Source organism: Ruditapes philippinarum, unplaced genomic scaffold (assembly GCF_026571515.1).
Source record: "Ruditapes philippinarum isolate M1 unplaced genomic scaffold, ASM2657151v2 ctg1013_1_1_1_1, whole genome shotgun sequence".
In the NCBI taxonomy this organism is placed as follows: Eukaryota; Metazoa; Mollusca; class Bivalvia; order Venerida; family Veneridae; genus Ruditapes; species Ruditapes philippinarum.
The window spans coordinates 276925-292821 of NW_026851668.1; the positions used below are offsets into that span (position 1 = coordinate 276925).

The 15897-nt window shown below is 33.3% G+C and overlaps 2 protein-coding genes across 2 annotated transcripts; both read left to right on the forward strand.

Annotated features, from left to right (window-relative positions):
* The first annotated feature begins 6798 nt into the window (after positions 1-6798).
* Positions 6799-8582, forward strand: LOC132736375 (X-box-binding protein 1-like). The gene is made up of 3 exons (XM_060723497.1): positions 6799-7123; positions 7500-7823; positions 8257-8582. The coding sequence occupies exons 1-3, from the start codon at positions 6942-6944 to the stop codon at positions 8432-8434; spliced, it is 684 nt and encodes a 227-aa protein (XP_060579480.1). The 5' UTR covers positions 6799-6941; the 3' UTR covers positions 8435-8582.
* LOC132736232 (uncharacterized) lies at positions 8434-9102 on the forward strand. The gene has a single exon (XM_060723332.1). It carries the CDS (start codon positions 8434-8436, stop codon positions 9100-9102), a length of 669 nt encoding a protein of 222 aa, XP_060579315.1.
* The last annotated feature ends 6795 nt before the right edge of the window (positions 9103-15897 follow it).

Sequence of the window (15897 nt, forward strand, 5' to 3'; positions counted from 1 at the left end):
AACTTAGTTTAAGTGATGATAGTAAACAATACTTAATTATCTTTACTTAGTTTAAGTTATGTCAGTAAACAATTCTTAAATATCTTTACTTAGTTTAAGTGATGATAATAAACAATTCTTAATTATCTCAACTTAGTTTAAGTGATGATAGGAAACAATACTTAATTATCTTAACTTAGTTTAAGTGATGATAAACCATTCTTAAATATCTTAACTTGGTTTAAGTGATGATAGTAAACAATTCTTAATTATCTTAACTTAATTTAAATGATGATAGGGGACAATTCTTAAATATCTTAGCTTAGTTTAAGAGATGATAGGAAACAATTCTTAAATATCTTTACTTAGTTTAAGTGATGATATGAAACAATTCTTAAATATCTTAACTTAGATTCAGTGATAATAGACAATTCTTAATGATATTTACTTAGTTTGTGTCATGATAAACAATACTTAATGATATTAGCTTAGTTTAAGCGATGATAGTAAACAATTCTAAAATATCTTAACTTAATTTAAGTGACGATAGTTAACAATTTAATGTTGAAGGTATTTCAGTATCAAAATACAAAAATTGAGCTAACCGCAGGTTAAGAGTTACATTTTGTCACCAAAAAATTAAGCAGTTACTCTTTGTAATTTTGATCTCTTAATACTCACCTTCCTATAGAGAGAAAGATTAAAGCAGACAAAATAGCACTTGCTCACTTTGTAGTCGATAAGAGATGGGTCACACGCTTTATTATACTTTTACATGTAGTCATTTTACACATGAAAGACATAAGTATACCAGTAATTACTATTCTACGGTTCTTAGTACATTGAATGTTCAGACTCTTATGTTAAGTGATATTGAAATACTTTACTTAAATTAAAATAATAATGCTGAAAGCTCAATCTTCCTTATCAACATTTCCATGCTTGTATTATATTGTTTGTTATTTTGTTATATTGTTTGTTCATTCTTATGCCTCCAAGGGCCATAAGTTTTAATAATGTATTGATATTAATGTGTTACAAATTTATGTGGAAATTGTTTGATAAATATTTACAAAATAAATTGAGAAAAAGAAAATTGAAAAAAAGAAGAAAAAAAAAGAAAATCAATTGTGTTATTCATTTCCCTTTCCTCTTTATAAATTGAATTTTGACACAAGTTTCAATCTCCAAAATTACTCCACCTTGAAGACAATCCCATTTGAAATTTGCAGGATAGTCACTTGTACAGACTATTTTGTTCTTTATGGTTACTTCCCTTTGAAACATTAACACCATCTGTAATGAGAGGGAAATCAATTTAATAAATTATTCTTTTCTCTACTTTCGTTAAAAGCGATGTCCAATTATGGTCTTACTGATTCTCCTAACACAATTTGTAAATAGAGGGGGAGATCTCTATCACCGACTCAATCATTCTGCAAAGTTATTCCCTTTGAAGACTAAATGATTTTCTTGTTACTTCCCTTTGGTTACTAGACGCCATTTGTCATCAGGGGAGATCACTTTTACGACTTAATTATTTTCTTAAGTTACTTCCCTTTGATTACCACACGCCATTTGTCATCAGGGGAGATTACTTTTACGGACTTAATTATTTTCTGAGGTTACTTCCCTTTGATTACTTGACGCCATTTGTCATCAGGGGAGATCACTTTTACAGACTTAATTATTTTCTGAGGTTACTTCCCTTTGATAACTTGACGCCATTTGTCATCAGGGGAGATCACTTAGAGATAAAATAATTTCTTAGTTTACTTCCCTTTGATTACTTGACGCCATTTGTCATCAGGGGAGATCACTCTTAAAGACTTAATTGTTTTCTGAGGTTATTTCCCTTTGATAACTTGACGCCATTTGTCATCAGGGGAGATCACTCTTACAGACTTAATTATTTTCTGAAGTAACTTCCCTTTGGTTACTAGACGCCATTTGTTATCAGGGGAGATCACTTTTACAGACTTAGTTATTTTTTGAGGTTACTTCCCTTTGATAACTTGACGCCATTTGTCATCAGGGGAGATCACTTTTACGGACTTAATTATTTTCTGAGGTTACTTCCCTTTGATTACTAGACGCCATTTGTCATCAGGGGAGATCACTGTTATGGACTTAATTATTTTCTGAAGTTACTTCCCTTTGATTACTTGACGCCATTTGTCATCAGGGGATATCACTCTTACAGACTTAATAATTTTCTGAAGTTACTTCCCTTTGATTACTTGACGCCATTTGTCATCAGGGGATATCACTCTTACAGACTTAATAATTTTCTGAAGTTACTTCCCTTTGATTACTTGACGCCATTTGTCATCAGGGGAAATCACTCTTACAGACTTAGTTATTTTCTGAAGTTACTTCCCTTTGGTTACTAGACGCCATTTGTCATCATGGGAGATCACTCTTAAATACTTAATTGTTTTCTGAGGTTATTTCCCTTTGATTACTTGACGCCATTTGTCATCAGGGGAGATCACTTTTACGGACTTAATTATTTTCTGAGGTTACTTCCCTTTGATTACTTGACGCCATTTGTCATCAGGGGAGATCACTCTTACAGACTTAATTATTTTCTGAAGTTACTTCCCTTTGATTACTTGACGCCATTTGTCATCAGGGGAGATCACTTTTAAAGACTTAATTATTTTCTGAGGTTACTTCCCTTTGATTACTTGACGCCATTTGTCATCAGGGGAGATCACTCTTACAGACTTAATTATTTTCTGAAGTTACTTCCCTTTGATTACTTGACGCCATTTGTCATCAGGGGAGATCACTCTTACAGACTTAGTTATTTTCTGAGGTTACTTCCCTTTGATAACTTGACGCCATTTGTCATCAGGGGAGATCACTTGTTATGGACTTAATTATTTTCTGAAGTTACTTCCCTTTGATTACTTGACGCCATTTGTCATCAGGGGAGATCACTTTTACGGACTTAATTATTTTCTGAGGTTACTTCCCTTTGATTACTTGACGCCATTTGTCATCAGGGGAGATCACTTTAACAGACTTAATTATTTTCTAAAGTTACTTCCCTTTGATTACTTGACGCCATTTGTCATCAGGGGAGATCACGCCATTTGTCATCAGGGGAGATCACTCTTACAGACTTAGTTATTTTCTGAGGTTACTTCCCTTTGATTACTTGACGCCATTTGTCATCAGGGGAGATCACTCTTACAGACTTAATTATTTTCTGAAGTTACTTCCCTTTGATTACTTGACGCCATTTGTCATCAGGGGAGATCACTTTTACGGACTTAATTATTTTCTGAGGTTACTTCCCTTTGATTACTTGACGCCATTTGTCATCAGGGGAGATCACTCTTACAGACTTAATTATTTTCTGAAGTTACTTCCCTTTGATTACTAGACGCCATTTGTCATCAGGGGAGATCACTGTTATGGACTTAATTATTTTCTGAAGTTACTTCCCTTTGATTACTTGACGCCATTTGTCATCAGGGGAAATCACTCTTACAGACTTAGTTTTTTCTGAAGTTACTTCCCTTTGATTACTTGACGCCATTTGTCATCAGGGGAGATCACTCTTACAGACTTAATAATTTTCTGAAGTTATTTCCCTTTGATTACTTGACGCCATTTTTCATCAGGGGAGATCACTCTTACAGACTTAGTTATTTCTGAAGTTACTTCCCTTTGATTACTAGACGCCATTTGTCATTAGGGGAGATCACTTTTACGGACTTAATTATTTTCTCAAGTTACTTCCCTTTGATAACCACACGCCATTTGTCATCAGGGGAGATCACTTTTAGGGATTAAATTATTTTCTTAAGTTACTTCCCTGGATAACCACACGCCATTTGTCATCAGGGGAGATTACTTTAACGGACTTAATTAATTTCTTAAGTTACTTCCCTTTGATTACAAGACGCCATTTGTCATCAGGGGAGATCACTCTTACAGACTTAATTATTTTTTGAAGTTACTTCCCTTTTATTACTTGACGCCATTTGTCATCAGGGGAGATCACTTTTAGGGATTAAATTATTTTCTCAAGTTACTTCCCTTTGATTACCACACGCCATTTATCATCAGGGGAGATCAATTTTACAGACTTAATTATTTTCCGAGGTTACTTCCCTTTGATTACTTGACGCCATTTGTCATCAGGGGAGATCACTTTAACAGACTTAATTTATTCTGAGGTTACTTCCCTTTGATAACTTGACGCCATTTGTCATCAGGGGAGATCACTTTAACAGACTTAATTTATTCTGAGGTTACTTCCCTTTGATTACTTTACTCATTTGTCATCGGGAGATCACTTTTAGGGATTAAATTATCTCCGAAGTTACTTCCCTTTAATCACATGACGCCCTTTGTTATATAAGTAGGGAAGCAAACTTTGAGTCATTTTTTCATTTTTCAAAGTAACATCCCTTTGAATAAAATGCTTTTTGTAATGAGCAATGTAGGTCACTATTACGGATCCTATATTGTTCTCAAAAATTACTTCCCTTTGAACACTGAACGGCATTTATACTTAGTACTCTTAATTCATTTTCTTTCAAAGTTACGTCCCTTTGAATAAAACGCCATTTGTAATTAGCAGGGGATGTGACTATAACTGACTTGATTATTTTGCAGGGGAAGTCACTTTATTGTCTTCCATTTTGAACAGTGACAACATTTGTAGTTCTACAAAATTACTTCCCTTCAAACTCTTGATGTCATTTGTATACTTTATATAACTTTGACGCCATTTGTATTAAGCATTATAAAAGTTTGGCAGACGATGACAAACTATGTACAAGATTCATATCACCAACGAAGATTATACTGCATACTCCTTGCTTTTAAAGAGTACACAGAGTTTCAAAGGGGTAACGAAAAATATACAGCATGCACAGGTATAAAAGTATTTAGAGGAGTCCCTTTAAAGAGAGTTAGAAGTCGGATTTGATCAATCATTTCACATTGATACCAATTTTAACCGATTCCTAACAGGATATGTATGTATATGCTATGTATATGTTGAATGTAGTTTAAAAAAAAATCTGACCCATAAGGCCTACCAATCAAATGTATTGGTTCTACCAATCAAATGTATATTGGTTCCGTCAGGGATGTAAATTAGAAATAACTCGGGTAATGTAAGTGTATTGCAATTAAATAAGTATGTTTAGTTAGCTTATTAGTTATAATAAAAATAATAATAATAATAATAAAAAAATAATGATGATAATAATAATAAACACTTTATTTCATGAAGGTAAGTTACATATTAAGAAATACATATCTTATTTACAATATGGCCTTCAATTAAACAAGATAAAGAAAATGGGTCAAAGACAGAAAGGCCGGGTTGCATTTGTACACCAAATATCAAGAGGTTGTGATGTTACGAAAAAAATACCATTGACCATTAATGTCGAAAACATAACTAAATGGGTAAACAGGAAGTGGACGAGTTACAAACCTGAAATCGAATTCAACGGCATGGGACCATATGTCAATGTTGTATGCCAACTATCAAGAGGCTGTGATAAGTAGTTGCTGAGAAAACTGTTACAAAAATTTCCTACCATTGACCATTAATGTCAAAAATTTAACTACGTGGGTAAACAGGAAGTGGATGAGCTACAGACCTGAAATCGAATCCCACGGTATGGGACCATGTGTCAATGCCCTGCATGCCAAATATCAAGAGACTGTGATGAGTAGTTGCTGAGAAAACTGTTACAAAATTTCCTACCATTGACCATTAATGTCGAAAATTTAAAAGTGGGTAAACAGGAAGTGGATGAGCTACGTACAAACCTAAAATCGAATCCCACGGTATGGGACCATATGTCAATGTTGTATGCCAAATATCAAGAGGCTGTGATAAGTAGTTGCTGAGAAAACTGTTACGAAAATATTTTCCATGCCCGCCCGCCGCCCACCATACTATAACCCGGGTTTGCACCAGTGCAACCCGGCCAAAAATCACAAATATGTACACACATGCATATATCAAAAACATAGACAACAATCATTCAAATCGACAGACACATGCATACATCAGATTCATTTAAATTGTATATTAAGTAATTTTTTTTTTCATATTTCTTTTAAATGCATGTATAGACAAAGACTCTTTAATATATCAAGGTAAATTATTCCATACTTGCATAGCATTATTTCTAAAAGTTCTTTTGCCATATTTTGTATTAGATCTTACATGTTTTATATGTTACATGACAATGTTAATTAGATCACATTTGCTGAACCAGCGACTAACTCGAGAATTTTAATTGTTGATGTAAATTATCTCAACTCTCAACACAACTCTTTTATTTCGTGATACTGGCCCTCCCCATAGTAGGCTGAAACCCCTTTTGAGAGGTTTGTAGAACTCAAATTTGATTGAATCAATGAATGTATCGATTTTTAAAGTAGATCTAGTTGTCTCGATTCGTCATTTTTCCGATGTTCACGTGTTTTTTTTTGTTTTTTTCGAGATATCTATGTTAAAAATCGTTACATTCAATCAAATTAGAGTTCTACAAACCTCTCAAACCCGAAACCAAGTGACCTATGACTAAGTAGTACTTAATACGCTCCATTCGCAACTTTTCGTCATGCCTCCTCATCGCGGTTATTTCCCTTGGACAGTCTATGACGGAAACACCCGATGTTATACGATTGTGCTTGCATCAGAAAAAATATCGGAAATACCGAAATAGCATATGATATAGACGTCATATCTAAAAATAGTAACGGAAAGTATGTTATTGATATCAAAGCACCAATGAAATCGTCCAAAGTTTGTTTACGTCAATCCAATCTGTATGCGACACATCATCACTACGAGAAAAGCGAACGAGTAAGTAACACGTAAACATGAAATCTTGACAAATGTTACATTGAATATACCCGCAAAAGCGGCTAACTTTTTCATCTAAATCTGGAATCGACTAACGACCGTAAAAATGACAGCGCTACAGCCTCAAACTATTGTGATTAAGACGGTGCCGGCGAGATCGCCGACCACTCTGACGGTGACCAGCCAGTTCGAGCATGATATGCTGGACGACCTGTACGGCGACGGTGATGCACCAAGAAAACGCCGACGGTTGACACATCTCTCACAAGAGGAGAAACTCCTGAGAAGGTACACACAGTTTTAACTATTTCATAAAAGATAATTATCGCTGTCAAAAAATTTCAAAGGGTGGGGGTGCCACACCCCTTTTCTGCTTGTATAATATGTTAACTGTGGCTCTGAAAAATCTTCTAATTTTATAATGATTTATCCTTTAAAAAGTTAGAAGTTTTATGTAACAAGTTTTTAATTATTTAAATAGTAAACTATATATATGAGTTAAACAGTTGCATGACAACAATAATAAATTCACACCTTTCAACTGCTGAGCTATTATACATAGTTGACAGAGAATATTTTTGTATCTCTTAACAATAAATTTTAAAAACAATGTCATGATATGAGAATATAACAAAACGTTACATCTTTTTCTTCTTTTCCTCAGGAAGTTGAAAAATAGAGTTGCAGCACAGACTGCAAGGGACAGGAAGAAGAATTTTATGAGTGAACTGGAACAAAAAGTGGCGGAATTGGAACAGGAAAACAAAAAACTCCAAAAAGAAAACCAAGCATTGAAATCAGAATCTGGCAATTTGCACAAACAGAATGTGGAGTTAAAGGGTCGACTGAGCGTACTCGGTAGTGGGTCCGTTAAGACAGAGGTGGTATCAGGATCAGCAGTATCCACTGACCTTCAGCAGCAAGGACAGATCCCACCTGTGTCATACTGGACCAACAACACCTACACAGCTTCAATGTTGACTCTAAGGTGAGGATGTTTTTCATACATTTGAGCCGTGTCACGACAAAATCAACATAATGGGTTTGCGACCAGCATGGCAAACCCATTATGTTGGTTTTGTCGTGACACGGCTCATATTTCTTTTCAGGTTGCTAAAGATAGCTTACATGTAAATTACATACATGTATAACAAAAATTCTCCACAAAAACCTAGTCTAAAACTAAATCAATACTATAATGAATTTTAATGAAACTAGTTTTCACATGAATGCATGGAGAATTGATATTGATATAGGGCAGTCGTTTACAATTTTGTTATTTGATTATTAAATAAATAATGGTTATTGACAATGACATACATTTACAAAGTAAAGTGGCAGCCAGCTCACGGTGCAGTTGTTTTATTTTTAAATGATTGAAAGTCTTGCATTTAAATAATCATTCATCTTTTTTTTTTCAGTCTGACACTCTTGTTAGCCTCCTCCCAACATTCAATCAGTCGCAAATCGCCAACAAAAATTCCCTCACAACGGTTGAGATCTCATCCCTACCGGGATCTACCAGAAACCATGGCAACACAGAGGAGTCAAGCATGGTGGGGCCCTCATCAAAAGAGTTGGAATCCTTCAAAGAACTGATGCAATTTGATCATGTCTATTTTAAGCCCCAGCCCAAGGGCAAGACAAACTCATCTGGTCAACTTAAAGTTTCTCCAAATGTGTTAAACAAAGTAAAAAATGAATCTAGTATTCGAAAGGTGACTGAAAATGGCAACAATGTAAAAAATGTGCAGATTGTGATTACCTCTGACTTACCTGATGTACAGTATGTAAAAGAAAGTGACTTAATTGTACCATCACAAAACAGTGAGTCTAATGGTATGGAAACCATCAATGTTGATGAATACGACAGTGATATGTTAAACAATTTGAACTTCGATCTTTTGGAGGACCTTGAAAACATACTGAAAGCTGACACAGATGGTTTGGCTTGTCCTAACGACAATTATTTACAATCTCAAAAGGATAAGAATGGACTAGTTGTAAACGAGAAAAACCGACAAGGACAGAAGAGGAAAACGAGTGAAATTGAGACAATTGTTGACACTCTTAAATGTAATATTCCTGACAAAGAATTGACTGTAGATTCTGATTATGTCAGTGATATTCCCTCCCCATACAGTGCTTCATCACCTTACAGTTCCCAAAGTTTAGGGTCTCCATTAAGTGACACAAACATTGAATCTCCTCTAACGGACAGTGTATGGGAGGAATCATTCACAGAACTATTTCCAGATCTAATGTAAAATACATGTTTCTGTTTTGAACGTGTAACATGATACTTCCCTGTGGTATTAAATTGAAAATGAATAATAGATAAGGAAGTTTTATGTATGTACAAAGATCAATGATGATGTAATAAATTGCCATGGATACATTGATTTTACCTGGAAATATTTATATGACAAATGCAAGCATTGTTTAAACAATTGAAGAGTGTTAATAATTGTTTCACATTTCATGCATTATTCTTTCTGTTCAGATTATTGTTATATGTATATTTATTGAAATATTTTAACCATAAGTCCTCTTGTGATTTGTAAATAAATTGAAATGGGCTGGTGCAAAAATGTGTTTAGTTTTACTCGGCCTTAGAAAATTACATTAGAGTGACCATTATGGTTTTTAAAGCAGCTCGCCTCCAAATTCATGTTAATTTTCGTTGAAATTTTGGAAATGTATTTAAAAGTAAAATATTGTGAGGTCAACAAATAAAGTAATTAACACATTGCAATCGGCACTTACAATCCAAGAAAATTACCAAAAGGTCGTCATAATATGCAAAGATATGGTAATAAAATACTGCAAAATCAGTCTTGAACCGCACATAACATGTAAAATATAACTTGGATCTTTAAAGTTACATTTAATAAATTTCATAAAAAACTAAATACATGTAGCGACATTTCATTAATAAATTGGGTTTTATATCGACTCCAGGTCTTATTTTAGTGTCCAAACAACCAAAATGAGTTTTATTAGCATAAAATAGGTAACCTCATTGTGGCGAAATGGGAAGTACAATTTCTGTTTGCATGAGAAACTCCGCCTTCGGATAATCCGTACATCAGTATTACATCAACAAACATGACTATAAGTGGCAGTCCTAATTTAACGGTATATTTCCGCATTGTAACGGATGTTTTCATACAAATTTGATCTTTTTACGAGATGATTACTTTTACTGAACCCCAGGTTTAGTGCACAGTGAAGCTTAAACGGTTAAAGTGTGTTTGCACAAGAAAATATCACATTTGCTGTGTTCCGGATATACGCGGATAGCAAATATAAAACTGTGATGTAGCGCATACACGAGCTCATTATAGTCTTCATTTGCATGTTAAAATTCGTATACGAACTTTAGTGTTACCGTGGGGTTTCCCATTTAAAATCCTCATTTATGAACAATATTTGATGAGATTTACAACAAAACTATTAAACAGGTTAATAAAACTGTAGAATGTTTGATTTTTAGGCCGACGGCAAAATATTTTTACATATTTATTTAATGTAACTTTAATGTTATTTCCTTTCCTAAAATTTTAGTAAATTTTTCTCAATATTGATTTTCTTGAAATATTTTGGCTTATCTGGAGGTGTGCAGCTTTAAAGCTACATACCTTTAGAATTTGTTCCCATCTTCAAAAAAATATAAGATTTAAGACACATCACCATTGTAGGTGTCTTTGACTAGTCAATGCTTTTATCACTTGTAACGCATTTCTTAAATTCCATAAATAAGGAACAGTGGCCGAGTGGTCAAGCCGAATGCCTCTCACTTTAGGGATTTAGGGGTATGAACCCTACTTGGGTTACCTGGTTATGACCAGGATTACTCATAGTACACAAGTACTGGTTAGTTTCAAGAAGTAGACATCAAAAGTGGTTCAGAAAAGCTATAAGGTTTCTTGACAATGAAGCTAAATATATAATGTACAAAATAAATACTGAACTTTTTAAAATTTTACATGAATCTGACTTGCTCATAGATAAATTCACAATGTAGATTTATCATCTATCAAAGCCATTTCAAGGAAGTCTTGGCAAAGTTTATACTTATTGGCACAATTGATATGATTTAATAAGGACCATCTTTGCCATACTGTTCATCAACCAAAAACAATAGAAATGAACCAAAGTTTAATCACAGATCTATTTCTGAAGTAAATTCTGATAAGATCTCCTTCAAGTAGGCCAGTGTAAATTTGTCTCCCCTGACCGGTATCCGCGCAGTCTGATCAGGATCCATGCTGTTCGCTATCAGTTACTTTACTTGTTATAGGGTTTGTAAGTGAACAGCATGGATCGTGATCAGACTGGGGGGATGCGCAGGCTGGTCTGTTTCCGTGATGGTTGCAAATGCAATATGTTGGTTTTGTCATGGCGTGGCTCATATATATATAATGTATATTATATAAATTTTTGACCTCTGACATGATGCATAATGAGCTGAACATAATTATAGCAATACAACCTTTATATCTCCTTGTTACTTCAAATAAGAATGCACAAAAGTTAAAAAGAACAAAATTTTTGGGAAAGAATAAAAAACAACATTACATAGCATTACATTCTTTATTATTTGATTCCTTCTGCTAGGTTATTGCACATTAACAAACATTTCTTGCATATCATTAATAATTCAAGGTGCAAAATTCAATGACTGAATCTTCTGTAAAATATGATTGAAGAATGCATATTTTCACACAATCAAGACAATATTGTCTTATCCATGGGTATTTCCTTATTCCTATTTGCTACATGTATTGTGTTAGTCCAATACTACATTCTGAATCCAGTTCTGTTATTTATCAAGCAATGCAGAAAACACATCCCCACTAGATATCAGTTTGAGAAATACATAGGTAATTCCCATTTTTCATGGTGTGTATATTACAAAAAAGTTTGCATTATTTCCACTTAAGTTCACATCACAGATTTATCATGCATTGTTTCAGTCACCATGTAAGTGTTCCCCTTTTTTCATTTATAGAAGCAGCATGTACTTCAACAAAAATAAATAATAAATATGTCACAGCAATGTAGGAGAACAAATGTCATTTGACATTTTCTTTTTGTTTGGTTTGTTTTGAATTTCTTTCCAGCATTATTGGTGGAAGAAGGCCAAAGGTGCCTGATCTCCATTCATTTTATCAGGCAAAAGTGGGAACCAGTAGAACTACTGACTTGCCATCAGGCAAAAGTGGGAACCAATAGACCCACTGACTTGCCATCAGGTGCAAGTGGGAACCAGTAGAACTAGGCACATGTGGGAACCAGTAGAACTAGGCACATGTGGGAACCAATAGAACCACTGACTTGCCATCAGGTGCAAGTGGGAACCAGTTGAACCACTGACTTGCCATTATAAACCTAGAGAGCTTCCTCACATTAAACACTTGAATGTCAATGTCCATATTTAAAAACACACAGTGCTATAAGGCAAATGATTATAAGTTTTAAAGCTGGCGATCTTAACCAATCAGCCACGCATATACAACTTTGTCATGAAAAACTTTCGCTACACTGACATTGACTGATGACTCAAACTAAATATCCATAGACCCCTGCGGTTTTAAGCCTGCCAGCTTCCATTACAGAATAAATACTTCAATAAAAGGCAATTAAATTAATTTAAAAAAAAATTAAAGACTAACTCTACTATGAAATGATATTTTCCAATTTGAATTGATATCTACAAAATCTAACAATGATATGCAAATACATGAATATGTAAATAACATTTGATTGAAATGTCATATTACTAACAAACTATAAATTTCATAACAGTTAACAATCTATGTACACAAAACATAATTTTCATTCAGCATTCTACCTCAATAACAAATGTTTTTATTAAATGTTAATAAATTAATTGTTCAAATATGAATATTGTTTCTACTGGCTGCTATAGAGACAATAATGTTAACACAATTATACACAACATAGATTTATACTAAATACAAAAATACCCACTGCTAACAAAGTACAAAATACCCAATCTAGATATTTCACTAATTTGGAATTATATGTCTATAATGCAGCATATCTCTTTAGAGGATAAGTCTTGAATATTGTATATTAGCGCTGATTAGCGAGACTTCACATGTTTGTTAAACGATGTGTAGACCTGTAAAAGATGCACAGACCTGACTGTTTTATCATTACATGATATTCTTTCAAAAGATAGATATATAATCTATTATAGACTTATAATATAGTTTCAATATAAAATTCTTCTGACCTGATAAAAGTTATATCAACCCAGGACTATCATCTTCAGCAAACATCTCTTTTTTTAGGTCAGACAAACTATATATACACCTCAACATAAATAACAAATTATTTTCTATAATAATTTAACATAGAACGATGAAATTTAGATACAAGTTGTATACTTAACCCTTAATCTGCTGAATTTATGTAATGGATTTGCCCAGCTTTGAAATTGGAACAGTCCATTCAAGGGATTTCAATATTGAAAAAGAAAAATTGAGAAACCAGCAAATGTGCAGGCTGGCATTATTCTATAATGTTGGTAAAACATCAGAAACGTTTTAAACTCCATTTTCCCACACAGAGTGTGTGAAAGATATAGATTTATCTTCCTTTATTATGTCTTTTCAAAAATATTCAGAGTTATCAACAATCAAATTAGTATAGACTCTAGTCAGTCTGTACTTACTTGCAAACTAGTCTGGTTCCCTGCCTAAATTTACTACGCAAAGTATAACGTAGTATAAAGGGAAGTAACTCCAGACTAACATGCAAACTGGCTTGGCTCTACTGGTGTCATATGTTGTCCATTCCATTATCTCAGCTAGATTTTTCAAGGGAAATTTACAACCAATATAAAAAAGACATGTCCATCTTTGAATCTAGACGAAAACCATTCACTATTTTATAAGAATCATTTCAAAATTAGTGCTTGCTAAACAGTAACCAGTTTTGACCATGATCAGATGGCTAAGATTTGCTGGCTGATATTGGTCTGCACTAGTCACATGGTTAGAAAATGTAAGAGGTGCTCAATCTACATTATTCATTCATTTAGTGAAAAAAGAAAACATAACGAAAAACAACTTAACAATATTCCTGAGAGCAATGTGTAAGAATAAGAAAGTAGTTCATAAACTAGTCAATATACAACAAGAGCTGTCACAGGAGACAGCGAAGCTCGACTAATAAAATACTGGACGCAGTAAGGAGGACAAAACTATGAAAGAAAAATCAATTATGTATAATTATGTATTAAGTTATAGTAAAAAAATAACATTTGTTAACATTAATTCCAAGGTCAAGGGGAATAATTCTAGAAATAGTCATGCTAGAGTTATGGACCTTGTCACACAACAGTTGTGTAATCATAAGAAATATATATTTGAAGTTTGAAGTAGATACCTTAAAAAGTAAAGAAGTTATTATATTTCTTAAAGAAAATCCTAAGTTCAAAGAGAGATAAATCTGTAAATATTGCTTCAAGAGTTATGAACATTGTAACATAAAATGTAATTGATGATAAGGAATAAGTATTTGAAGTTTGAAGTAGATACCTTTAAAAATAAAAATGTAATAATAAAAAATAACATTTTTCTAGTAAAATAACCTAAGTTAATGGGGAGATAATTATTGCAATATTGGTGCTAGAGTTATGAACCTTGTCACATAAGATGTGGATGATGATAACGTAAATATATTTGAAGTATGAAGTTGATCCCTTTAGAAATAAATAAGTAACAGTAAAAAAATAATATTTTTTATGGAAAATTCTTAGTTCAAAGGGAGATAAATCTGAAAATATTGGTGCTAGAGTTATGAACCTTGTCACATAAGATGGGGATGATGATAACGTAAATATATTTGAAGTATGAGGTTGATCCCTTAAGAAATTAAGAAGAAACAGTAAGAAATAGTATTTTTTGAGGAAAATTCTAAGTTCAAAGGGAGATAAATCTGAAAATATTGGTGCTAGAGTTATGAACCTTGACACATAAGATGGGGATGATGATAAGGTACATATATTTGAAGTATGAGGTTGATCCCTTAAGAAATAAAGAAGTAACAGTAAAAAATTGTATTTTTTAAGGAAAATTCTAAGTTCAAGGGGAGATAAATCTGAAAATATTGGTGCTAGAGTTATGAACCTTGTCACATAAGATGTGGTTGATGATAAGGAACATATATTTGAAGTTTGAAGTTGATACCTTAAGTAATGACAAAGTTATAGTGAAAAACATTTTACTGCACCAAAACTTTTATCTAAAATCTGGACGCGGACGCCGACGCCGGGGCGAGTAGGACAGCTCTCCATATACTTCGTATAGTCGAGCTAAAAACGATACTGATAAAATGTACAGAAAAATTCAAATGATCGAGTGTTGCGCAGAATGACCGTAAATTGTATTGTAATTACAGGATTATTGTTACAATTCTGGAGTAAAACATTACAGTGAAAATATCAACTAAGCAGGGTAAAAAATACAAAAAATTTATAGGAGTCACTACATCTTTTAAGCTTCTAGAAAATGTATAAAAAATACAAAAAAAAGTTCGCCACACAACATGGAGTCTCTGTAAATCATTCATTCTTACCAACCAGAATTTTCAGATATAACTACAATTATCATAACAACTTAGATGATTATACAAACTTTTGACTTGTCCCACTTGTTCATGAACATTACAATACCACATAGTGCATGTATTTATGATATAAGGACAAAAGTCTTAATAAACATGAGTATTGCATAATGCATCATTAAAATACTAGTATATCACATACAGATTCTTAAAAAAGCGGTGCTAGATAACGTATTGAATGTACATGCCTAATTACATCATATTGTCAACAGCAGTTTAAAAATAATTCGCTAGCTTTTCAGTTAAATTTAAAAGATTTTTTTAATGGTAAAGTTATATCATTATGAACAACAAGAGGGACTGGAAAGCACTGGATTGCTCACCTGAATAAAGGGCAAGAACATCGTGATTAATGTCAACGGAGCTCAAAATACAACATGGAGCAAATATCTATTTTGAGC